General features: G+C 50.2%; 1 protein-coding gene across 3 annotated transcripts in view; it reads right to left on the reverse strand.

The window, feature by feature from the left end:
• Positions 1–240: 240 nt before the first annotated feature.
• pxnb (paxillin b) overlaps positions 241–27,331 on the reverse strand; it is a 37,000-nt gene continuing 9,909 nt past the window's right edge. Inside the window, exons 2-11 of one of the 3 annotated variants that reach the window (XM_029259374.1) lie at positions 15,096–15,286; positions 14,582–14,667; positions 14,336–14,472; positions 13,260–13,452; positions 13,001–13,136; positions 6,567–6,731; positions 5,864–6,037; positions 4,555–4,636; positions 3,819–3,967; positions 241–2,933 (exon numbers count right to left, since the gene is read on the reverse strand). In XM_029259374.1, coding sequence (XP_029115207.1) covers positions 2,667–2,933; positions 3,819–3,967; positions 4,555–4,636; positions 5,864–6,037; positions 6,567–6,731; positions 13,001–13,136; positions 13,260–13,452; positions 14,336–14,472; positions 14,582–14,667; positions 15,096–15,286 — 1,580 coding nt within the window. In that variant the 3' untranslated portion in view covers positions 241–2,666. The other 2 variants (XM_029259373.1, XM_029259372.1) reach the window with 2 other exon arrangements.

A 27,331-nucleotide genomic window follows, 5' to 3' on the forward strand; every position in this document is an offset into this window, starting at 1 on the left:
ACAGCGAAGACCGATCCGACCGATTCACGCTCACGCAGCGTTGGGTTAACACACTCTCGCAGGCTGTTGCGTGCACTCCTGCATCTCTACGAGCAACAAAGCATTGCGGAGCACTCGTGCTGCGGCTCCTCATGAACACAGCCTCTGAAACACGCAGGAGGAGACCTGCTCTGGTTCCAGTGGACCGGACCGAACCGAACCGGTGGGTCTCCATCACGAGGGATGAGCGTGAACAAGCCGCCCTGCTGGCAACGTGAGCGTGAGACACTGCACCGAAACTTTGGCACAAACTTCGACTTCACCAAAACCCACACACAGGGAAAAAAAAGAAAACTATAATCAAAATAATCTTTTTCTTAACACCTCTAGATATGTCCAATTCTTATTCCTGCTTAATAAATCACTTAAATACTGTATAAACACAGCAGTTTTTTTTTTTTTTTTTTATATAATGACAAAAGGCATTCCAGTGATTTGGAAAATACAGTATATGATTAAAAAATACTTAAATATGGAGATTGAAAATGTCCACATTTCTAGAGTTTTAATTCCCCTGAATGGTTCCACTTCCCTTTCATGACTCTGCCGGCAGCCGTGTGTGTTTTAGTCTCCTGGAGCAAATATGAGCTACATCCTTGCAAATGTTTGTTTGTTTGTGTGTCGAGCTGAGGCTACATCACAGTCCACCCTCACCATTTGGCACCTCTCATCTGCACTGTAGCTAAATCCCACTGGCCCAGACATATATACAGTACATTTTTTTGTTTTTTTTTTTAAAGTTACCATAAAATAAGGAAGGAAATGTATAAAATTGTTCTGTATAAAATCCTTTTAACATTCTGTTTTATGCAGTTACACATCAGTAAGTAAATAAGATTCTTTTAAAAAAAAATCAGTAACTATAGTTGTGTTATTTTTCAAATAAACGGAAATATTTCTTGTATACTGTATTATGGCGTTACAGCAGAGGTTTGCAGTGGCATTTCACTGTCGAAACAGAACAAAAAATATGACTATAAACAACAGGGAAGTTCAGATAATCAGTGTCTCGGAAAGCATTGTCCACTGCGAGCAGCTGGAAATTCCCCTTATGAGCTGTGCTTTAAAAATTAAAAACCGGGTTTGTGTCTTTTTTAATTAGTCTTATTTTCACCACTAAATGAATTTTTTTAAAAAAACTTAAAATTTAAATCCAGGTATTTTACCCTAGGACTCTGTTGCATTTCCATGTCGATAAGAGCAACGTGTTGATGGCTCTGGTTTGTCCCGCGATACGGAAAAGGGACGTTCTGCTTATTCATATATTAATATCGCTACGGGAGACGCAACACGGTCATCTCGACCGCAACAGGCCTCGACAGAAGACACGGGTTCCAGTTCACACCAGTCCACGTGAAATGGTGTAACGAGGTGGTTCACTGTTGAGTGTAAATTATTAAAAACATTCCACTCAACATATGGTACAGAAATTAGACACTTAGGGACACAAATGTGGGGCGAAATGAGGAGGCGCCACCCAACGGAGCTCCTTCCTCAAATTATTGCTGTGAGATACACTCTCCTTCAGATGCAGGGCCCCCTGTTTCCTCCCTCGGGGGAGGATCACAAGGACCATATTTTGGATTTGCGCATCACAGCGTCTCAGGGACCGAACACTCAGGACCACGTGATCAGGAGACGAGGAACCGAGTTCAACGGCCAACAGTGAGGCCCCGTGGATGCGAATAACATTTTTACTTCAAATAAACTCAGACTTCACTGCACTTCAAAAATGTGTTCACCTTTAAAAATTTCATAGGAAAGTTTATAAAAATATTACCTGGGTTTACTGATCCTGCCACGGCGTAAAGTGTTAGTAATCAGACGGAGAAGACAAATAAAAAGGATCATGGGTTCGAGGAGAGCTCGCGGTAGAAGAGAGTAGAAGAGTTATGTGTCTGTGCAAAAATTGGCTTCAGGGAAGAGAAAATCATCTTCAGTTGTGTGTGTGTGTGTGGGGTCACATCTTTTACTTCTTAAATTCGCCCCATTATTGACCTGCATTTGTATTAAAGCTCTGCACCAAAAATCATCAAATCGCCAATCAGCTCAACCCTCTTTTCTCTCCGCAGAAGCATAACGCACCTTCGAAAGACCACCTGGACCTCGGGCAGTCAGCACCAGGACTGCCCCGCAACGCTCAAGAGACTGAAGGAAGCCCACGAAAAGATTTATGATTTTAAAAAAACAAAACAAAAATAATTAAGAAAAAAAAAAAAAAAAAAAAAGCCCCATATGGCTCGACGGAGCCTTGACCTTCACACGTGCATCAGAAAGTGCCCAAAAGACACACTCAACCAGTGAGCTGCGACATCCGAATCGAAACGAGCGTCGCATTTCATATTTCCTCATATATCTACAACGCTTAAAAGACCCCCCCACCTCTTTACAACCAAAAACAAAAGTAACATCATTTATTTTTTGGCAACCTTCATTTCCTGCTCTTACATTTCATGTTTATTCATCTGAATATACTCCCCTGCATAACTCCCCCCTGCAGATAGGGGGCGCTACAAGACCTCCCCAAACCCATGAAAGGACAAACATCCCTCGTATCTGCGACTGCAACACGCCCCCTCCCCACACACCCACACACCCACACACCCACACACACCCCCTGTGGGGCCCTAGCTGAAGAGCTTGAGGAAGCAGCTCTGGCAGTAGGGCTTCTCGTTCTGCTCCTTGAAGGTGCCCTTGTTGAGCTGCTTCAGGCAGAAGGCGCAAACAAAGTGCTCCGGGTGGAACTTCTTGCCCATGGCGGTGATGCAGCGGCCCGTGATGGGCTTCTGGCAGCCGGAGCAGAGCGAGCCGCGCCGCTCGTGGTAGTGCGCCTCGCAGAAGGGCTGCCCGTCGTGCTCGAAGAAGCTGCCGTTCACGAAGGGGGTGAAGCACTCCTGCAAGGCAGAGTGTGTGCGCGCGCGCGCACACACACACACACACACACACACACACACAGTAAAACATGCATCTCAGGAACATTTACAGCCCTACTACACATTTACATTTATCTGACACTTTTCTCCAAAGCAACTTACAATGTTAAGATGACAATTATTTACCCATTTATACAGCTGGGTAATTTTACTGGAGCAATTTAGGATAGGTACCTTCCTCAAGGGTACTACAGCTGGAGGTGGGGGTCAAACCTGCAACCTTTGGATGCAAAGGCAGTAGCTCTAACCACTACACTACCAGCTGTCCCCATTTATGTACATTCATGATTATATATGTCATGGTTCATATTGTATCAAGGGATTTTCAAGTTATGATGGGGTTGTCAGAACAGAAGGTAAGAACCATCTGTAAATAAGTACAAAAGGAGAAAAGCATTTGCTAGTCCAAAGAGATGCTGTTCAGGTTCCCCATAGTGTGTGAATGACAGAGAGAGAGTGTGTGTGTGTTCCACTGATGTACGGATGAGTGACCCATGGTAAGTAGTGTATCTAACAGCAGAAGTCTTTGGGTGCTCTGGTTTCCTCCCACACTTCAAAGACATGCTGTTCAGGTTCACTCATGGTGTGTGAGTGACAGAGAGTGTGTGTGTGTGTTCCACTGACGTATGGGATGAGTGACCCATTGTAAGTAGTGTATCTAGCAGTGTAATTCACCGCGGTGAATAAGGTGTGTGGGCTGATAACACTACATAGAGTTCACTGGAAGTCGATTTGGAGAAAAGCATCTGCTAAATAAAAAATGTAAATAAATAAATAAATGTAAGTAAGTAGACTCAGACACAAGGGCACACACACTCATTCATACACTCTCTTTCTCGGACTGACCCTGCAGACGAAGCACTCCGGGTGCCACAGGGAGCTGAGGGCAGAGATGTAGTTCTCCAGGATGGCCCGGGCACAGCCCCCACACTTGGGTGCGAACATGTCGAAGTAGTCCTTGCGGCAGTACGCCTTGCCGTCCTTCTCGTGGAAGCCTGTAGGGGGCAGAGTTCACAGCACCGTTACGGACCGCGGCAGAGCAGAGCCGGTGTTCAGTCGCACTCGTTTATTCGCTTATCCAAACTCTGTTTCCAAAGTGACTTACAAATTTACCCTGATTTACCCATTTACATGGCAGGGTACTTTTTGCCATACCAGTTCAGGGTAAGTACCTTGATCAAGGGCAATGCAGCAGGAGGTGGGTTTAAACATTCATAAGAGCACAAAGCTTTGGCAGAAACGAATCACTTTTCTTATACATTTCCATGAATACACCCAAGAGGGGCAGTGTGTGTGTGTGTGTGTGTGAGAGAACAGACAGTAAACAGAGAGGTAAAGACAGACAGAAACTGTATTGATCCCACGGGAAACTGGATTAATCAGGCAAAGATTTCAGCAACAGCCCCCTTACGAACGCGCTGTGCTGATGACGTCCAGGATCAAGTGAAACACGGGACACGAAAGGTCAGACAGAACAGACAGTGCGCGTGTTTGTTCCTGCGAACAGACGGCGAGAGAGCAACGAGGACACCTGGGAGACGCAGCTCGTCGAGCGCCGAAGGAGGGGGAGAGAAGAACTTACCCTCGGGTCCGAAGAAGGCCCCACACTGGGCGCAGAAGAAGTGTTCCGGGTGCCAAGTCCTGTCCAGGGCCGTCACAACTTTCTGGAGGCACAGAGGGAACGAGGAGTCGTGAGCTGTGATTATTCTGCATTTCCGCAGCGTATCATCTCCACTGCCTGGTGCGCCCCGGGTTCCAGTTGTACAAGCTGGTAAAATCCGAGCCCACGTGTAAAACTGGCACTACCAAATATTAATGTGTCTACCGCCTCAGGACTCAGAAGTCCCGGGTTCGAATGCTTGAGTGGAAGGAAAAAAAAAAAAAAAAAAAAATCACCCAGCTCTACAACTGGGTAAATCACTGTAAGCAGCTTCAGAGAAAGTGCCGGTAAAAAAAATAAATATTATTGTACTTGGGCGAAAGATATATTTCATGTTAATTTTCTTAAAAATATTTGCTAAAAAATAACATTCTGTTTGAGCACGTGAGTCTGCAGTAGCAATACAGACAGGTAAAAATGGCATGTATCATTGGTAACGTTGCATCGTTTTAAGATATTACCATGGTACGGACCCATGTGGTCACTAAGGCACAATGGCATCTCGACCAGCAGAGGGCGGTACGGCCCAGCAGGGTTGGAATGGGAGGGGACTGGAATGCAGTGATTAGCTCATGTTTTCCGCTCTTGACTGAATTCCAGAGCAGTTACCCCAGGGCTCGGAGGGGTTACGGTCAAGGAACGGCATAAGGAACACTTTGTTTGGTAAACACAGCAAACCTGCAGGGAAGAACGTTGAAGAAAAAAAAAAGGGCACAGAGGACGCCTGGAGGGGGGGGGGCGGCTGGGGATGTACCGTCATGCATCGGTCTGAGGGTCAGTCGTACCGCTGAGTCTGTGGCCGGCAGCCAGCCCTGATTATCAGACTTCACAGCTGCCGCACAGTTAGCCTGATTCTGGCCAAATCTGGGTCATTCAAATGTGAAGGTCTTTGTACCGCAGGGTTTGTGTGTGTGTGTGTGTGTGTGTGTGTGTGTGTGTGTGTGTGTCAGAGAGGAAGGAACAGCGAAGGCCGTGGGCTGTGTCTGCGTGTGAGAAAGCGAGACAGAGAGCAATTCCACATCCACATGGTCAGCCATCGCCGGCCGTGTCCCTGGGAGAAGGTTTCGCCACAATCTGTCACCGTCGCTCGGGTGTTCATAATCTGCTCCATGTGGCGTCACCGAGATCAGGTGTGCAGCCACCTTAAGCCACTCCACAACTGTGTCCCCGCCTGCATGGCTGGTACCTCGCTGTCGAACCTCTGACCGCGGCATTGTGAGATGGGACTCACATCCAGGATGGGCCCGTTGCAGTAGAAGCAGCGCGGTGAGAACAGGTTGTGGTAGTCCTTCTCGCAGTAGGGCAGCCCCTCGCGCTCAAAGAAGTTGCGGGAGCCGATCTCCTCCTGGCAGTGCGTGCACACAAAGTGCTCCGGGTGCCAGGTCCGACCCATGGCCGTCACTACCTGCAGCGGTGGGCGGAGACAAGCAGAATCGGGCAGGGTCGCGCTGGCGGAGTTAAAGGGTTCGGCCAAAATGTCAAGAAACGAGAAATGTGAGAACATGTGATGAGAAACAACAGGAGAATGGAGGCAGGGCAAAAGGGAGGGAGTGGGGAATAAAGGTGGGGTTAAAAACAATGGGGGAGGAGAATGGAGGCATGGTCACGAGGGTAGGGAATACAGGGGGGAGTCACCAGAGACGGAGTGAAGAATAGATGCAGGGAGGCAGGGTCACAATATCAGAGAAGAGTAGATGTGGAGTCAGAGGAGCAGAGGCACCATAACAAGGGTTGGGGAGAAGAACAGAGGAGGGGTTACACAGGCCACTGAGGGCAATGGAGGTACAGTCTCAAGAATTGGGGGAGGGAGGGAGGAGGCGGGATCACAGCAAAAAAAAAGAAAAAACCAGGAGAAGAGAGGTGGAGCAAAAGGCGGGTGTGGTCATGTACAGGTAGTAACATCTAATGGTGTCAATAAGGGACCCAGTGCTCACCTGTCCAGCAATGGGCTTTTTGCAGGCCCCACACACACCCTTAGCGAGTGTCTGCACACCCAGCCGGTTCAGGTCTGACTGCAGGCTCCCCAGCATGTTGTCCAACTTGTTTACTGGTCTAGGGGGTCCAGTGGGGGACCCAGGGACCTTCCCCTGGGCCATGATCTGTACACATGGGGAACAGTACAGATGGGGTCCTTAACCACAGGCTAACACACACAGATACACACAGACACACACACACACACACACACGCGCACCCTACCCCCCTTTTCATACAGTTTTCACACGACCACCTTCAACATTACTACCACAGAACCCGCGGATCCAGGACCTTTTTCCACACAGCTAATAAGTATTAGTGAAGTGCCACGGACCACGGCAGCGTCACACCCGCCCGTCACAGAGCAGCAGCTAAAGGTGCAGCTAAGGGATTAAAACTGAGCACAGCAATACCCCCTGTTGGTCTGATCACCGACAGAACAAAAATGTTTATAAAAGCTTTTAGAAGAAAAATCCATCACGAGTCAGTGAATGCACCCTGCAATGAGAAGGTGGACCAGGAGGGGGCACCACACAGCAAACACGGCACACTGAACATGCGTCTCACACCAGGAGCTCACGGACGCGGTGAGGTTGACCCCCCACAGAGAATACGGAGGAAGCGAGTCCCATGCCTGCATTGGTGGGAAGAGGGGGTCCTCCTCGGTCTGGATACCTATGGACACCAGGACTTTTGGGGAAGGCGGTCGGGCAGGTTTAACAGGAGAAGAAAGGGGCGGGGTTACGGGGATGGAAGACACAGTCCCCACCGCCCTATGGATGTAGGTGGAGGTGGGGTGCTTCTGGGGGTTTGGTGGTTTTCCAATGCTGGGGGGATTCTGGGGTGGTGAAGGCACTGGTGGCTGGGGAGGGGGAGCGGGAGGAGTGGGCAGAGGAGGTGGGGCAGGGGGCGGGGCCTGATGAACAAGGGGTGGGGCTTGTTTCACAGGGGGCGGCCTTTTCGGCTCCTCGACGGGAGAGCGACTTTGGCGAGTTGGCGGGAACTGCGGTGGGGGGAAGACTTTCCTCTGAGGGACAGGAGACTCTGGAGGAATAATGATCTGGGGGAAAGGGTGAGATAAAGGAGAGACAAAGTGAAAGAGGGGACAGGAAGGAGGACAGAACAAAGAGCTGGTGAATGACAGAGAGCCGCCCGTGGTGGTGGTTTGCTGGACTGTGCCAGCAACCGTCCATAAAGTTGAGGAACAAACGGTGACTAGGGTTCCATATGGGGCAGCAAATTGTCGCCCCTCTACCTTGTCCACCTCGACGCCGGGGCCGTCCTCGCGGGTCCGCTGGGGACGGGACGTGATGATGACGCCCTCAGTGAGCCAGTCGTCTTGGCGCCGGGGTCGCCGCTCCGCGCGGCCAATACCCAGCTTCCCCTGCAGCTCCTCGATGAGGCGGTCCTGGGAGCTGTTCTTGTTGAAGATGATGGGGCCGAGCTTGCGGCGCGGGTGGCCCTCGCGGTACATGGGGTGGACGTTGGACGTCTCCTTGGTGCGTCTGATCACCGACTTGATCTGCGGGTGAGCGAGGGCAGGCTGTACGTTCGCTCGGCCTCTCGGACACACACGCTTGCGGGCAGCCGTGCTCACGATGTAGCGTGCCGGTAGGGTTAGTGGGGGCTGTACCAACGCGCACACCCCTCAGCCGTCAAGTCAGCTTTCCGTCAACTATACACATGCCCACGCACCGCACGCAGGGATGAGAGCATCGATCATCTCGCGCTCTGGATCCTCTCCTCTTGCTCAGTGTAAGTCAGCGTAAGTTGGCGAGTGTGGCACACACATGCTGGGACGCGCTTCCCACACGGACAGGACAGAAACTCAACACTGTTTTTCCTTAGATATCACCCAGACTTCTCCGAGACACCAGTGCCAAAAAAGACTGCGGCCCACTGCTGCGGTAGCAAGAACGGGATTGTGGATGTGGCTCTGAGATCCGGGATTCCCAGTGTGACGACTTAACCGGGGGACGTGGGGGATCGCCCAAAGCCGTGGCGTCAGCCCGTCAACTCAAACCCAAAAATGAGTAACGTCCATGCAAGGTTGCAGTTAGTGGCATCGGGGACGACTGCAGTTCGGTGTGGGGGGGAGTTACTCTCGGGAAAGCAGAACCCCGGCAGCTCAGCGGTGTGTGCAGAGGGAAACAACCCAATGTGGACCCTAGGGAGTGCATGGGGGTCTGAACACCTTGGCACTTATGTTGAGTGTAGAAGAGCTAACGACTTAACCAGGGTTTGGGTTCCAGACACATTGACCAACTGAGCATAAAAATTTAGAGAAATGACGGAACAAGTCACTGCTGGGTCTCCCCTTGGTCTCCCTCGTGAGATAAACACAGCGGGTCCTTGAACTACGACAGTCGTCCAATCGACTTCCCCTTTTCTCGAGTCCCAACGTCCAGTGAAGTACACAGGGGGTTCAAGCTACACTGTGTATCCTTATGGTTTGTACATTATAAGGGCTCAGTTTACAACAGTTCTTTAAATTGCAGGCTCGTAAATCGAGGACCATGCCAGTGATGGTGGAACAACTAGGAGGACCACAGGGAGATCAATCCTTACTCCTGTTCAACTCATTGCCAAGGTGCACCAGACCTATGGCTGCAGCCAGCCATTTAGCAGATGACCCAATACTGTAAATTACCCCACAGTGGTATTTCTGCCCCTGCACACACACACGCTATTCAGGCTGGTCAAGCAGTCAGCAGCGTGAGAGCGGACGCCTACGTGGCCGGACGCAGAGACCCTTTCCACCGCTGAAGGCTGCAGCCGAGGCAAGTCTAGCTGTGCATCTGGCGTTCCGGGGGGACAAGGCGATGACACCGGGGAGTCGTCCGTCCAACTGGATTCCGTGACGGGAGACGCCGTCCCGTCGAGCCCCTCGCAGAGCCCCCTGGCCCAAGGTTCGGCCCAGTCCGAGACGTCACTCTGCCCGATCTCTTTCTCGGACGCCGATGCCGCCGTCATTTCCCTTAACCACCCTGCCGCTCGGCCGGTGCCTGCATACGTGTCGGGCTGAGCGTCCATCCTGTTGACGACCAATACCGGTGCTTCGCTGACCTCCTGGAGAGGCTCTCGAACCATAGGTTCGGCGGGGCTTTCCAGGCCGCTGAAGCTCATGGCCAGCAGCTTATCCAAGGCATCCTCTAGCGATTCGGATCTCCCCTCAGGTGTCGGCGCGGGAGCCGGTCCTGGTGGCAGCGTAAATGTAGGGATAGGAGGCGGCGTGGAGGACTTTGTGGCAGCAGGAGATGGCGGAGCACAGGACGGTGCTGCGGGACCACAAACGGGGCTGGAGACTTTGGAGGAAGAGGCCGAAGACTGGAGAGCGGGAGACTGACCAAGCCTAGGCGGGGATGTTGAGGAGGAAATGAGCGATGGAGCTGGAGATCTTGCTGCAGAGTCAGACACAGGAGGGACAGCAGGAGCTGCAGAGGACGTTGTAGAAGACACAGGAAGGCAACTGGGCTCCCTGGAGCTCAAAGTGACCACATTCATGGAAGAAGACGGTGCTGAGGAGTTAAGCGGGAGGCTGGTGGGCTCCGCTGAGACACTTCCACACTTGGGATGGTCTGCAGACAAGCTGGTGTCAGAGAAGACCACCAGGCTCTCCAAACGGGTGCTCAACATGGAGGGGGAAACATCAACAATGGTTTTGGAGTCCAGCTCTCTGGCTGTGGGATGCTGGGATGTTAGGGATGGGGACACTGGGAGACCAGGGCGCAGGTCCACAGAGGCCCTGGATGGGCCTGAGCCATCGATGTCCACGCCCTCCTCCTCGATGTGCAGGAGCTCCAGCGACACCGCGGGGACAGTAAGAGGAGAGTCGCAAGTGGGCTGGTGGGCGGAGCCAGGGGAGGGGCCAGGGGAGGGGCCAGAGGGGACAGGCAGAGGATCGAACGCCAAGCTGGGGGTGTTTGCCCCTTGATCCGGAAGGGGCTCTGAATTGAGAGACCCCAGAGAACCGGGCTGAAGGACAGACAGGTAGGGACAGGAGAAGCAAGAAAACAGAACAAAGCAAAAGACAACATTAAAAGGGAAAATAAGGCAGGAAAAGAAAAGAGAAGGAAGAGAAACAGAACTAAGGAGACATTTCTGTCCCAAATAACATTTTTTTGTCTTTTAAATTCTCCCCTTGATGTCAAGAGGCCAAGAAACGGCTCAACTCCAGCCGGTGCTGGCAGCTCCTTTCTGCTCAGCATTCATAAGGAAACTCTAGAGCACTATATACATCCTATATTTACCGCATATATACAACAATATACACCTTATATCACAACAAAAAAATAAATGAATAAATGTAAATACACACCCTCTATATACACCATATATACACACACCAATATAGACCTTATACCACAATATACCCCCTCTATATACCCAATGTACACAGCCCCTGCATACACCATACATACACATCCTGTAAACACCCTCACCCCTACAGATAGCCTATTATACACATTGTGCTTCCCAGAATCCCCAACTCTCTATTGTGTCAAGAACTGACAGCGAAAGTGACAGAAACAGAAAAAGCAGTTTAGAAAGGCAGAAAACCTGCCTGATCCAAGAACATGTATTTCACGTGTTAAAATGTACAGGCCTCAAATACATGGGGCTGCAGAGTAAAAACTCTAGTTTGCATTTCAGGGCCCGTGATAAGGCGAAGCTCCCCGAAACAGGCTTCACTCAACTATCTCCATATCCCCGTTCAAGCACAAGCCAAATTCCTATTTTGGTGGCGTTGCAGAACAGGCTGATTACTCCTAGGTGTCTGGATGGACATGAATGTCACCGTGACGCTCCACACCAGAAGCTCCCTCTACAAATATGCGGCTCACCCAAGTGTCCGAGTCTCTTCTTCTAGAACAATTAACATTTCACATGTATGACAATTTCAATGAATTCTGGAATTCTGGAGACCCTTCATGGGACTTCTTAGACCCCTGTGATCTCCCCTTGAGATACTGTAACCTTTTCCTCCTGTTCTGCATCATTTATGCGTGAGTATTAGCAATTCCTTGGTCAACTATTCACAGTGCTGTTATACCAATCAAAAAAAGGAAGAAAAACCTGCATAATATTCTATCATAAAATATTCAAGTCACAACACTTTAAACCTGGCGGTAGATCAGAGGAAAGGCTGGAGAGCAAACATATGGTGATGGTTTAAATGCAGGAATCACACACACGTGAGAGAGGAGCGTTCAACAAAGGCAATGAAAGAAGAGCGTAACGGATGGGTGAAGGACGCTGGAGCTCTGTCTGTGTCACTGCACATCCTGTCCAAGTTCACGCTCTTCTTCTGTCAAACACCTTCACGCTCTTCTATAATACAACGAAACCAGAACTATCACCGGAAGCACAAATGGTGGGACTGAGGATATCACAGCTGGACAAACCATGACAAGGTTGGATTCTCCTGAGAAGCCGGAGATGATTGGAAAAGTTGGAGGAGAAAGAAGAGGAGGATGAGCAGCAACCACATGGATGAACTTAACCACTGTAGCAATGGACACACCCCTTTCAACAAGGACACGTGGAGGACGGAACTTACTAGAAGTACTCTATAGATGTGCCGAACCAGAGTTAACGTCAACTCAGCAGCATCTAATGATGGTGAAAAGTCAGTGTTTCCTGAAATTTCAGGAAGCCCAACACCATCTACCCCAATTTGCGGTTCGCCGCTACTGCCTGTAAATGTCAGCACTTCACCACCACGGATGAGATTATAGGAAACCCAACACCATCCAAATCCAATGAAGGTTACCATTTAGCTGCCGGTCACGTGAAATCCTCCAGAGATCATCTCCAGATAGAGTTCTTGCACCTGCAGCAGCAAAGTGGGTCACTCGCTGTGGGTTTCCTGTGCTTCCGATCAATACCTGAGAAAGTGCAGTACAAAAAAAACTCCGAAAGGGGACCAAAGCGAAGCCCGTAGAGAAGTCAGACTTCTTGCTCGGCTTCTGATCGCCATCCCTCTCCTGTGAGAGGGACTGTTCCAGCTCGGGGACAAAACCCTTCCTTGGTTACGTTGAGAAACCAATATGCAAGGTCACAAATTGGACTGCGAATTATGACGCTCTCCTGGACGGACAACAGAGCTGCACCATGTCCACCACGCCAAGACGGACGTGGCAGAAGCTCTGAATCCAAAGCACCCAACACCTGGCCTAGCAGGTGTTAACCAAAAAGACCGATTTCTCCTTCAAGACCATGACCATCAAGGAAAAGGCTTTCCAGTTAGAGCCCCTATTCTTACCCCAGTTCACCTCCACTCCCTTCCATCCTCCACCTCCAGCTTCTCCATTCCTCCTCTCTCTCTCTCTCTCTCACACACACACACACACACACACACACACACACACACACACATGTTGCTGTGCACCTTGAAGTCGGACAGGCAGGCCATGAGCTCATCCAGCTCCCGCGTGGCAGAGGAGGCGGAGATTCGAGTTTGCTGCTCGGCAGGTGTGTCCAGGTGCCCATCGCTCAGCTCCCTTGGGCCCGCAGAGGGGGCGGGGCTAAAAGAAAGCCACACATGACTGACCGCTCGGCCGACACAACTGGCAAGTCAGAATGGAAACCGTATTCGACCGCAATGCTGCAGAGCACGACGGCTGAGGGTCAAAGGTCCAGACGCTTACGTGGGAGTGGGAACGGAGCTCTCCAGCTCATCCAGGAGGCTCTCGACGCTAGGCCTCACGTCCTCGATCCCACGGCTCCCGTTTCGCTTGGCCTTCTCCGTGGGGGGAGGGGCTGTCTTGACGGCAGGGGAGCATCCGTTTTCCTGGACATAGTGCGTGGTACCGCAGGACGGCAACGGGGGAGGGGCCTCCTCTGCAGGGGGAAGCAGCGTAGAGCTCACAGGTATGACAAGCGCGCAGTCATCAAGGATGAGCAGCAGGACACAACTCCAGTGTTTCAGGAGCGAAAAGCGACTTCAGCTGCTAGGTTCTTCACATCCTAATCCCCGTAAAGTCATTACAACATGTGGCAACAGCGTCACCCTCGGAAACGACCACATGCCCTCGTTTCATCACACCGAGACAGACTCTCCAGGTGTGCCGCCAATCGCTCTACTTCAGCTCTTACCGTGCTTTACTGCGGTAATTATTTAAACGTAGGTGGTGCCTCAATTATGACATATCGGACTTACGACAACCGGCACTTGATGGGTGTGTGTTTGATGGTCGTCTCGTTAATTACTGACTCATCTGGCGTATCTACCAGCGGCTGCGCGATATTTACAGGGACGTTGCTTTATTTACACAACGTTTCCATTGTCATTCTGCTCTGGTTACCTCTTATTTTCAAAGGATGATGAGCAAAAATGCGATGCAGAAAGAAAAAGCAAAATAAGACATTGTGCAAATAATGGTGCAATAATAAATACTCTACTGACATGAATAACAGTACACGTTATATTATGTAATCTTACTGTTTCTATAATACAGTATGGGGGCGTTTGAGGGCACCGAGAGAACACAGTCGTGAGTCGGGGACCACCTGTAAGAAGTCACTTCATCAGTGGTTTTGGCAGCAAACAAATCATAAATTATTAAATATTAATATTTGAATTAACTGAAACACTTTCTAACAACTGGGGTGCGTATGGATGGCTAATCTTGCACTTTGGAATCCTTCCGTAAGTCTGTCGCCTTCCCCCCAGCCACACCCACTGCTGAACAAGGTGCAATCCAGGTCCCCCCCCTCAGCGCACCTGTAGTGGGGAAGGAGGGAGTGCTCTGCTGCACGGCATTGAGCTCCAGCAGTAGGCGGTCGAGTTCCGACAGGTTGCTGCCCAAGGCGGAGCTCATGGCGCCGGAGGCTTCGCTGCTCTTCTGCTTGTTGGGGAAGCTGCAGGGAGAGGAGAGAGGAGACGAGACGAGACGAGACGAGACGCCTGGGATTTAAAACCCCGGAACGCAGGCGGTTTCACGTTATTGGGATCGGGCCGCACGCCTACCTGTAAACGTGGTCCTCCTCGATGTGAGCCGCGGGCGGGCTGCCGCTGTCCCGGGACCGTGAGCCCTTCTGGGCCGAGGCAAAGGACTGACCCCGGCGGGGCGGGAAATGCATTAATCACATCACCCAGGAGCTCAGTCGCAAAAAGCTCATGGAACGTTTTTCTTAACATTGTCAAAATATCACAAATCCTCCATAAAAATGTACACGTATTAATCATCCCCTTGAAATGGTAAACTCTCTATAAACAATGAAACAAAACAATTAATAAATATACAAAGAAAATTTGATTTGACGCTTTTCTCCAAAGCGATTTACAGCGTTAAGCGACTTACACTGATTTACCCTCTCATGCAGCCTGGTAATTGTTGCTGCATTAGCTTCATCAAAAAGGTACTACAGCAGGGGGGATTTGAACCTGCAACCTCTGTCTCCAGAGGCGGGTGCTCTAAGCACTACACCACCCGGTGGCGATGCTGCCCCTAGCATTTCCCTGTGTAATGCACTTGGCATACCTGTTGAGAGGAGTGCCTCGAGTCAGGGGGGTCCGGCAAAGTGCCATTCAGGGCCTCTGCAGGGGGCGGTTCTGGGGCCTCCAGCCCTGTTTTCCCACCTGTGGGACAGGAGTATGGGGTCTCCTCAGCCAGCAGCGCAGGGTGCTTGGAGATGTGCGAGGTGGTGGACTCCAGGTCTGCCAGCAAGGCGTCTGGGGGGAAGGGGGGGGGAATTTATTCACAGAGATACATTCAGATTCATGTTCAGCCAGAGTCGAACCCAGGATGGGATCGGAGGCAAAAACAGACACGCAAAGAGCGAAACACGTGGAGAACCTGCATCTCCACGCACCTGGTGTGGACCGTGCGGCTGGAGCCGAGCCAACAATTTTGATATTAATGAACGTGTCTCGGTCCTGAAAAATCGCGATTGGGGCGGCATGACGGAAACGCAGAGTGTGCGTAACGGTAAATTCACGTGAATCACGGGGAATTCATCTGAGATACAAGTGCATTCCCAGCCACAACTTTGACTAGAGAGAGAGAGAAAGAGTGAGAGTGAGAGAGAGTGTGTGTGTGTGTGTGTGTGTGTGTGTGTGTGTGTGTGTGTGTGTGTGTGTGTGTGTGTGTGTGTGTGTGTGTGTGTGAGAGAGAAATGGGTCCCGGGGGCACTGGACCAGGATGCTGTAGTGCTGCGGAATGCAACATCCGACTGTTATCAGAACAGCACCGTTTTGTTCACCAAACAGGCTGTGTTAAAAAAAAAAAAAAAAAAAATCATTAATTAATAAAAGATGGTTTGGCCCATTATGGAATATCCCATAATGCATCATGGTGTGGACACACCCACTTCCTCCATTTCCTGCTCCATGGAATTAGCGACATGCCGCACAACTTTGCCCCGGATCATAAGCATATTCTCACCAGCAGTGCCCGAGTGACCGTACTGTGTGGACAAGAGGTGGCGCAGTGGTTTGGGACCTGGGTTCGAATCCTATGCCCTGCTGTTCTGCCCTTGATCACGAACCTTATCCTGAACTGATACAGTAAAAATTCCCCTGCTGTATAAACAGATAAATCAGTGCAAGGAGCTCAGTGTACAAACCTGATTCCGTAAATCACTTTGGAGAAAAGGATCAGAAAGAAGATTATGAAAAACAGTAATAAAAAGAAGTGTACAGTGTGGCAGTCGTGTGTGTGTGTGTGTCCAGGGTCTGGCTGCATGAGTCACTCCCTCATTCCTTCCACACACCAAACAAGGCTGGGCCCCCAGGGGTGCTGTGGCATGCTGCCGGCGGCCCCCTGTCATCACACACGTGGACGCACCTCCTGCCGTCGTACCCTAGATCAAGGTGCTCATCGTGAACTGATGAGGTAAAAATTACCCCGCTGCATAAATGAGTAAATGGGTGTAAGTTGGAAATGATCGAATGACATGAGGTTGTTGTCCCAGCGTGCCGCTGATGAGAGGCCCTGCAGAATCATCACCCCCCCCCGGGGAGCACAGCACCCTGGGTAGCGCAGCATGCGCCATGAGAACCCGGGGCAAATTAAAACAGTGACCTCAGCCTGTAAAGGCCCAGTCAATAATAGCCTGGAGAAATGTACCCGGTCACAGGGTGGGAATGGGCGGGGGGGGAGGGGGTGCGTTCATTCACTGGGGTGGGGGACCATCTCAGCTCTGGACTTTTTACAGGTTTGTGGTAAGAACTTTTCAATAAACCGTATTCATTCGTGTGACTCTGAGCCTCCAGGTAGCGACGCAGATAGAGGGTGAACAGCTGAGCCAAACACCAAACTGCACTTCGCAACCACCAGGCGGCGTTAGCGGTCGACCGCGACGGACCTGTAGGCACACACGCACGCGCACGCGCACACGCACACGCGCACACACACACACACACACACACACACACACAGTATTCCACTTCACACGGCGACAGGTTGTACTCACAGTATTCGTTTCAATGCGTCCGACACCCAGGAGTCGGGGAGCGGTTTGGCCTGGCTGGGGTGGGAGGGGGAGCGAGTGACGGGGCTACCAAGGGGAGTGTGGGTGGAGCCAATGAGCAAGGGGCGGGGCTATTGGCGGGTAGTGGGTGGGGCTCAGGCAGAGCTTCTGCAACCCTTCGTCTTTGCAGCTGAAGAGCACTCATAAAGGTCCTGTCTGCACCGGTGGGGTCGGGGTGGGAGTGGGGGGCAGGGGAGTTCGAGGCTACTCGTGCCACAGGGTATGACACCCACCACTGATCGCACATCTGCCCCCCCAGCCACCCGCCCCCTACCCCACCGCCCACACACATCTGTTCGCCATCTGCTTATCGGAGCAGGAGAGCATCTGATGGGGTGACAGACTCCACGAGTCCCAAACAGAAGAGCAACACGGTAATTTCAGACAGCGCCACCACCCAAACCTTCATGTGAGGACGGTCCACAGGGGGTCTGCAGACAACGCAACTGTCGACTGCAGGAGGACTCATTTCACTTCTATTAAGCTGATTTAACTGATTTTCTCCAAAGTTACTTATAATGTTGAGCTACTTTCACTGATTTACCCATTTACACTGGAGGGTAATTTTTACTGTATCAGTTCAGGGTAGGTACCTTGATCAAGGGTACTCCAGCAGGAGGAGGGATTCGAAGCCTGGTCCGACAAATTCAAGGAGCGTAGTTCTAACCGCTATGCCACCTGCTGGCCACCAGAGGAAAGCACGGGGGGGAAGTTGGGGTGGTAGCGACTTCCCAGAATCGAATGTCTCTCACCACTTTTACCACAGAGGCCTGATGGCTCAAGATACACACGCACCGTAGGGTAGGACTCTCATACCCCCTCCTGGGAAGGCTGTGGTTTTCACCCCAGCCCCTGCAGCGCGTTTCCCTGTGGCCGTCAGAACCACCTAGCCAAACGGTCTATTTCAAGCGTGTCAGGCAGGGTAGAAGCGCCTGCAAGACATCCTTCCGCCGAAAATAATTGCACCTGGTCAGAGGCGCGTTCAGTAAGACCCCAGGACTGCGACCACAGGGCAGGATGCAAATGAGACGGACCTCCTGCCGGTGCCGTGCGGCTTGTCTGGGAGGATGACCGGGAAGTTTGACGGGTCCTTGAGCAAAAGTTCAGTCTCCCTCAGGGCCTATGAGTCTATGTGAGCGCAGGGACTCCAGGGACGCTGACTCCACACAGTGGGCGTGATCCTCATGGTCCTACCACCCATACCTGGCGTAACTACCGAAACAGTAAAATGACATCACAGCTGTCCCAGCGGTTCAGAGGCTTTGCACCGGAATTATAGAAACCATTCACTACAGGGGTCCCGAACTTGCTGAGAATCTACCCCGTCACGGCACGGCGGCACAGCGGGTAGCGCAGGTGCCTCAAGGCTTTCGGAGTGTGAGTTCAAACCTGGCCCAGTCTGTGTGGAGTATCCATGTTCTCCCTGTGTTCACGGGGGCTTCCTCTGGGTGCTCTGGTTCCCTCCCACAGTCCAAAGACACAGGTGATTCTAAACTGCCTGTAATATATGTGTGCGCGCACGTGGGCGTGCACTACATTCCTCTTGTGTTAAGATGTGTGAATGAATACATGAAATTTAGCACTGTGTGTCTAACACCAAGTCACTTTGGATAAAGGTGTCTAACAAATACTACACAGTAATCGCGGTAAGTCACTTCAGAGAATGTCAATTGATTAATGTTAATGACTAGGTGTAAATGTCACACACCAGTCCAGCACCCAGATATGTTCCAGTTTTACCCTAATGTTGGTTTCTGCAAAACCATTGCAGATACTTGTTTCTTCATCGACGGGGTGATGACACAAGGCTTACTACGGTAACACCACCTCTGTGCCACCACAGTGTGACCCTCCCACAGAACACTTCTTATTTGCTGGACTGAGGTTCCGCATTACGTGACCGAAACCAGGTTGTCGGATGGTTCTCAAAGCATTACCGCGGTAAAGCGGGGGGGCAGTTCCTCACACTGAAAACAAGTGCTTATCCCCAACAGCATCATAATCACAGCAGCATAACCTGAGCTGAAAGAAACAAGGAGGCGGACAGCAGGTGTCACAACACAAATTCTGCTTATTGCCCAACAAACAGTTCCCAACAATGTCTGAGTTCCACGGAGATTAGGAAACTAAACTAGTACACAAAACGTTGCACTAGATTACTGGTGAAGCGGTTAAGGTCCTGAGAACTGAGCTTGAGCAATCCTAAGCAAAGATGAATTAAGCCGAATCTCTTTGAACTTTAAATTGAAACTATGGGTCCATATTTCATGCCACACCCCATGACCCACAAAAACTGTCAAAAGATCTCAACCCCAACACCTACAGGATCTGATCACTCCCTACAGCCCAGCAACGTTAGTGTGCTCCTCCACCTCCGACCCTCACTCACAAGGGGTCCGAAATCAAAAGTTCTGTTTCAGGTCCAGTGTGGTAGAATGAGCTCTCTCTGTTCCTCAGAGCTGCTGAATCCCTTCTAAACAGTCAAGAAGGGTCTCAAACCCATCTCCTTCAGAGCCACTTCTCCCTTGATAGCTCCATCTGCTATGATTATCTATGTATTTGCTGTATGAATGTCGCTTCTATGGGAGCTACTTGAGGGGTGCGACCCAGCAACACGGTGGTGTTGGAAACACGCTGTGTGCCCATTATCCAGTGTCTGTTTCTAAAGCTCTGCCTGTTGTTGATGTACTTTTGTTTATGCTGAGCTGCACGTCACTTTGGAGAAAAGCATGTGCTAAATTAATACCTGAAAATGAGGTGAGTTACATGCACTGATTTGAGGTGGGGGGGGAACCTGAGCAGATCGCAGAATCTAGATCATCACTGTCCTTTTCCTGCTGCCCAACACACTCTGCTGTGTGTAGCAGCAACATGGTGGCAATACAGGTTTTGAGTTTGCTGTGTTTTAATGGGAGTCACACAAGTGCTGCGCATCAGCATCTGACTTCCTGTGTTTTCAGGAAGGCTCTGCAACATCCTCTTCTCCAATTTGTGCCTTGTTGTAGTATACTGTGTTCATTAGGTTAGCAGATTTTTTTTCTTTTTTTTACATTTACATTTATTCATTTAGCAGATGCTTTTCTCCAAAGCGCCATACATCTGAGAGAAATACAATTTGTGCATTACATTAGGAGAATGTGTTTTTCTTTAAACAAATTAGCAGGTGGTGCAGCTGGGAAAGACATTAACCTAAAGGTTGGTTGTTCAAGCCCAGCTCTTCAGTACGTCTTCATTTACGCCATTCATTTTCCTGATGCTCTTCTCAAAAGCAGCTACTTACAGGGATTTACCCATTTACAAAGCTGGGGAATTTTTACTGTATCAGTTCAGTGTAGGAACCTTGATCAAGGGTACTACAGCAGAAGGTGGGCGCTCTAGCCACTACGCCACCTGCTGCCTCAGTATTGCTATAGCATCCTTGATCAGCGTAAGCCGAATCGCTCCAGTAAAAAATACCCAGTTGGAAAAAAAAAAGCGTGAAAACTGTCAGCTGGGAGGAAATTATAAACTAAGCAACTAATCAACAACAGTAATAAGCTGTTAGCAACAGAGAGCCTCCACCCTGCAGCTGCTCTCCTGTGTTCCACACTGCGGAGAGACACCCTGTTTCTCCATCGCCATGTGGAAGGGAGTTTCTTCAATCCCAGACTAATTAATAGATCATATTTTAATTATGTGTCAAAGGGATCTGGTGGGAGCTGAAACCCACAGGATCAGTTAATGAACCGTGAGCCCCCGGCACATGTGGATTTGACACAAACCCCACCTGTCTGGCTGACCCCTCCGGAGCAATCGGATCCCCCCTCATCGCCCGGGGAGGGGGTGGTTAAAATGGCAGGGGCCATGGAGGGGGCATCAGGTGTGTGTGTGATCTTGAGGAGGGGTCACGTTCATGTTCCACAGAAGAGGACGACCCGTCAGCTGCCCTCTGCCTCTCTGTGGTCTGGCTCACCGTCCCCCATCGTAGTACCGCCCCCCCCCCCACCCACCCCCACTGCCCAGAGCTCTTTAGGGAATTGATCTCATTTTAGAGCGTTCACACACTGCTGAAGCAGCATTCTTGTTGAGCCATTCAGGAGAAGCACCTCGCTCGCTGGATTGTAAGTGACTCCTTCTGGACCCGAGCCCAGACTCTCATCTCATCCGACACATGTAGTCCCATCTTTCTCATGACGCCCTCGTACCCGACTCCCTCCCACGCTGCCTTGCTGCTCCCATTTCCTTCATTCGGAGTCTCCGCACCCCCTTTCCTCACGCAGCTCATCGGATGCCGGAGGCCTCGCAGCGCTGCGGGGGCCATCACGGGGTCAGGGGTCACGTGAATCCAGACCCTGGTCTGGCGAGAAGTCCAAACAGACCGAGACGGGACATTTGGGGTGTAGAGAAGGACTCGCCTCCCATGGGGTCTATCAGGGCAGTGAAGTTCCCTCTCACGAGCGCACGTCCAAAACAGGCCTCAGTCTCCAGAAGGACTGTCCACATCAGTGTTTCATCAGCATTTAAAAGGGGAAAAATGGGAAAGTGAACAATGGCTCAATTTTCTCCTTAAGTAGAAAAAAAATTCAAATCCATAGAGAAGGACTTTAAGCAACACAACAGAGTGAGCTACAAAACTAGCTGACGGCTGACTAGTGGCATTCTAGCTCACTGCTAACTACCGGTCTCCTGGTTCAAAACTAACTAGCGGCCGTCCTCACCCAACACTAACTAGACACCTCTTCGTGCAAAGCTACATAGGAGCCCCCAACCAAAGCTAACTAAGCAGCATCCTCGCTCACAGCTAAATAGCGGCACCGTGCCCAAAGCTAAAGATCAACCCTTCTTTTACATTTATTCACTTAGCAGATGCTTTTTCTCCAAAGCAACTTCCAATGAACTCTGTGTAGTGTTATCAGCCCACACACAATCACCACAGTGGCTTACACTGCTAGATACACTACTTACACTGGGTCACTCATCCATACATCAGTGGAACAAACACACACACACACACACACACACACACACACACACTATGGGTGAACCTGAACAGCATATCTTTGGGGTGTGGGAGGAAATCAGAGCACCCAGAGGAAACCCACACTGACACAGGGAGAACATGCAAACACCACACAGACCAAGCAGGGATTGAACCCATGTTCTCTCACACCACCCAGGCGCTGTGAGACAGCAGCGTTACTCGCTGTGCCACCCCACTAGACACTTAAACTAGGGTTGCCAACCGTCTTGTCTAATAGGGAATCGTTCCATGTTTAAGGGTTAGGAGTCGCATTCCATATTAAAACCATACGGAACGCGGTTTGTCCCGTATTTTAAACTTTCACACCCAGAGACATTTAAAAGTATTTATTACATATATTTCTTGCATAGAGAAACTTCGCAGTTCGCATAAAAGTGTTAAAAGATTAGGAAAACAAATAGCAAAAATGGATGTGAAACAGAGCTGTGTTGTGTGTGTGAGTCTGGCTGTCATTGGGTGTCGCTACGTTACACGGATGCTACATTTAGCAGTTGGGGGGGGGGGTCAAGGCAGGTAGTATGCGACATAAAACAAGGTGCGTCCGCGGAAAATCATCGACCGAACGCACAAGACCCAAGGAGCAACTTCCGTTTTTTTTTGTTGCACCACCTCAGCCCATGCTGACATGGTGGGTTAAGGTTTTGTATATTGTATAACACAGACGCATCTTCTTTAAACTTTTACTTTTCAAATTATATTACAAAATGCATAATCCATCGGCTAAAGTACATTTCCAGTACAAAACTACATTTGACATTTATTTGTTATAGGTGTAGGCTATAAATAAATATACAGTATTAAATAAAACATACAGTATCGCCCACTCAGCTGACAGGCCCGTGGATGTGCAATGAGGAAGAGAAAACAAAATAAAGAATAAAGATTAATTTATTTTTCATAACTGACATGTATGTCAGTGAGCTAAAAGCAAATTAAATAAATGTGCCTCAGATTCATTTTAGCATTTAATTCAGTTGAGCAGAGACTTCTTTTTTACACATATACATTAGCTACAAAGAAATTCTGAATGTCCCCTTATACCGTCCTTTATTTTCCTATAAAGAACCCAAAAGTGTCCCTTTTTTCCTTCTGCGGGGGCTGGCAGCCCTACTTAGAGCTACAGTAACTAGCAGCCTCTTGTCTCACTGCTAATTAGCGGTCCAAAGCTAACTAGCGGCCTAAAGCTAACTAGCGGCCTGCTAAGTCACAGCTAACTAGCAGCGTCACTCAGCTCCAGCTGAAGTCAAGAGTGATAAGATGACAGATTCAGCTGCACTTTAACTAAAATAATTAGCCGTAGAGACGTTCAAAACCCTCTGTGCGCAGAAAGAACTAGAAACGGGCTTTGCGGAACAGGAGAGCTCGGGCGCTCTTCGGACGGATTATCTGTCGGCCTCAGAGCTCGGCCCGTTCGGACAGCTTACAGCGAAGCTCTCCACAGAGGAGCGCTGACCGCAAACAGCTGCGTCCTCATCCCTCATCCTCCTCCTCGCGCCGTGTCGGGCCGCCAGTGGGTCACCGCGCAGCTGGACCAGTGGCTAAACCTGACATCGGTCTCTACGTCAAAACTTTCTCAGTGTCGGGCCAGCTGTGCATGGGTTCAAATCTGTGGAGTCTGCATGTTCTCCATTTATTCGCGCAGGTTTCAGCCGGGTGCTCTGGTTTCCGCCCAGCCCAAAGGCATGGTTCAGGATGACTGGTGACACTAAATTGCTCATAGCGTGTGTGAGAATGAGTGTGTGACTGTCCTGTAGCCAGCACCCCACACACGGCGTACTCTGTCTAGCCAGATGCCCTGTACTTCTGGGATAGGCTCCAGACCACTGCAACCCTGACTTGGACAAGAAGTTAATAACAGCGAGTAGACAACGCTCTACAATCGGGACATGGATTCGAGGCCCCTGGCCACAAAAACCACGCATGACACACTGTCTGATTTGACCTGCAGCCCATTCCAAGTTGTTCTGAGTGATAAAAAGCAGCACGTGGCATAGCGGTTAGAGCTCCCACCAAGTACATTTACATTTATTCATTTTGAAGACGCGATATGGGACTGAAAAAGCACCAAGTTCAAATTCCCGCTCCTGCTGTAGTAGCCCTGATCGAGGTACTTACCCTGAACCGACAGTAAATTACCCAGCTGTATAAACGGGTAAATCGGGGTAAGCAATTTAACTCTGTGTAAATTTGGGGAAAAGTTTCAGACGCATGAAAATATGCAAAAAGCAGTTCACACACAGCATGCACACTGGATAGTGGTGACCCTCAACTGCTGGAGTGGGGGTTGGGCTTTAAGGTGGGGGGAGACCTCAGAAGCGGCGTCTGAGTGTGACTAAATTTGGAGATAAAAAGCATAAAAAGAAAGAAAAAAACGAGTTGTGTGTGAGTGAGTGTCCTCCACCCTCTCCGGTGTGTTTACAGTAACATTCCTGACCTATCTGCCCATCACTAGCGCTCTTCCTCTCCTTCCGAGCTTGATGGGAATTCCACACAGGCCAAATAGAGCAGGGAGTCCAGCGACTGTACAGGTCTCTCAGCCGGTGTGTGTGTGTGTGGCAAATCTGTCCAAACGGAGGTGGGAGCTGGCTGGGTATCCGGGTGTGGTGTGGCCCTAGCAGGCCCAAGAGGGGGAGGGTTGTAGGTTGGCCAGACACAGTTAATTAAGGGGAAAGCAGCCCTAGAGAGCGACCTCAACAGGATGTAAACTGCATATTTCTGCAAGTGAGGGGAACCTGGGAGATCTTCACTTGAGGACACATCCAGATTTGTGAAGTTGCTACAGAAATGACAGTAAGTACAGAGGTGACTGACGCATGCAGTGATACCCGGTTATGTAGCTGTCAGGAAATCAGGAGAGAAACCAGCCCAAAGTGATGTGCTGCGAGATCCTCCTTGAGTGCTGAAAGGGACTCAGCAGCTATGAGGCACATAGGAATTTCCTTCCACAGTATTGGGGCCAAAACTGAGAACTTGTGGACTTTTGAGTTTGGTTTTGTGCTCTTATTGGGGTGTAAGGAGCGACCAGGTCCTGCAAGTACCAGGGAGCAAATCCTTTGACCATCTTGTAGACCACAGTAACCAAAATGTTGAACTTGATACAGGCAGCTACAGGAAGCCAAGGGAAAGAGACAAGGGAACTTTTCGGCTGATCAAACGACTCGTACCGCGGTATTCTGTGTCAGGTGAAAAGGCTTGACAGCGGACGCTGGGACACCAGACAGTCCAAGTGGACTACCACCATGGTCTGGACCAGAAGCTGTGGAGGGTGTTATGAGATACGAGTGGATCACAGCAGTTCTGTGTCGCAGCTGGTGGAACCCTGACCCAAATCGACCCCAAAGGGTTCAAGACGACCGCCGTCCTCTTTATTACACCTTAGTCCTCCGGGGACCCCACTTTCAATCACCACTGTCATTCTCTAGCAGAACAGAGGTGGCCATTTCCGCACCTACGCAGACCACCGAATGACCCAGGGACAACCGCAGCGGTCCAACCCCACACTTCCTGGGAATGACGCTCCTAATCCGACTGCAGACGGATTCAGCCCAAAATCCTTTGGAAGAAGAGAGGTGACAGATCCCCAGACAACCGTCTCCCTTCTATCAGAAGTAACCACAACCATCTGGCAAAGTCAACTGAGACCGACTGACATCATTGTATCTAATTAAGTCAACAACATATTGACAGGACGAAGAAGGACGCGGAAGCAGCGTTCATAACGAACAATTTATTCAAACACCAGCACAAGGGAAATAATACTCCCAGTCCAAGGACCGCTTTTCCTCCAGGACCCACACTTACAGTGAGCCTTCCTAGCCTGCTTTAGCACCTCTAAGCTCTCCTTAATACCCTGGGAGACACGGTCACCCTACCATTTTCCCTTTAAGTGCCCCCAGTGGTTACACACACATTTAACATTATTTCCCATAATGCAACTATTTACATTCAAACACACACTCCCTCCTAAAACAGTAACGCGGGGTCGTTACAATATATTGTTATCTGCTGTAATACTTCCCTCGAGTCCATTTCTGGCGCAGACGAGCGTCTTTCGCCCCATCCGGTGCCACCGTGTTAAAAAAGCACCAACGAATGAACCACTTCCCCTTGCGGACCAGAGCGCCTGGAGTGTTTCAAAGCAGCACATGTTACCGCTTAACGCCCCTCATGAACAATATGGCCACAAATACACAATAGGAATTATGTCAGCAGTCATTTTATCCAAAACACGTTGCAGGGCATGACTCACGGTTCGGCACTTTTACTTCATATTTTCACTTTATATTCAAATCAGATGGAGCTGCTCATGTTTGGTGGGAAACAGTCCATCTAAGTGCTGGAGTCACAGTCAGCAGACCCAACCCCAGCAGAAGTTATGAGAAATAAAAATGTAAACTGGGAACCAGATGCGAGGAAAAATATTTCATTTTATGCAGTGTGACTGCTTTGAAAAAGCGTATTGTTTATTATTATTATTATTTTCATCATTATTATCATCAGAGGGGGCGCGGTGGCGCAGTGGGTTGGACCAGGTCCTGCTCTCCAGTGGGTCTGGGGTTCGAGTCCCGCTTGGGGTGCCTTGCGACGGACTGGCGTCCCGTCCTGGGTGTGTCCCCTCCGGCCTTACGCCCTGTGTTGCCGGGTTAGGCTCCGGTTCCCTGCAACCCCGTATGGGACAAGCGGTTCAGACAATGTGTGTGTATTATTATCAGACACCTTTTTCCAAGAGGAGTTGCAACATGGGGTTTGTACTACTGATTTACCCATTTATACAGCACAGTAATTTTTACTGTATCAGTTCAGGGTAAGCACAGTGTCATTTCACCTGGTGTTTTCCACCTCCCCAGGTGAACACAGCCCTCGGGTGGATTCTGTGAAACCCACTTTTAATAACCCAGTCCAGTTACGAGTGAGCGAAGCCCCCTGGTTTTAGTAAACACGCCTCACGTGCGGTACATCATAGGGTCTAAACAGGCTGGTAAATGATACCGCAGACGGTCCAAAGCCCACCTGGTACAGGGAAGGCCTAAAGCTCCACTAAAGCAGAGGGGGTTACAAGTGGTGGGGGGGGGATGTAACAGTAAACTCTCAGGGTTCCGCTCCCCTGGTGGTCCGGGGAACGATGCCGTGGTGGTGAGGTGGAGTAAGAGGGGCTGTGAACCCCTCCCCCTGTGGCTCCCTTATAGCCAGAGAGAAGTAACTCTACCCCGTCGCCATGGGGGGGTT

This window comes from Scleropages formosus, chromosome 17, assembly GCF_900964775.1.
Source record: "Scleropages formosus chromosome 17, fSclFor1.1, whole genome shotgun sequence".
NCBI lineage: Eukaryota > Metazoa > Chordata > Actinopteri > Osteoglossiformes > Osteoglossidae > Scleropages > Scleropages formosus.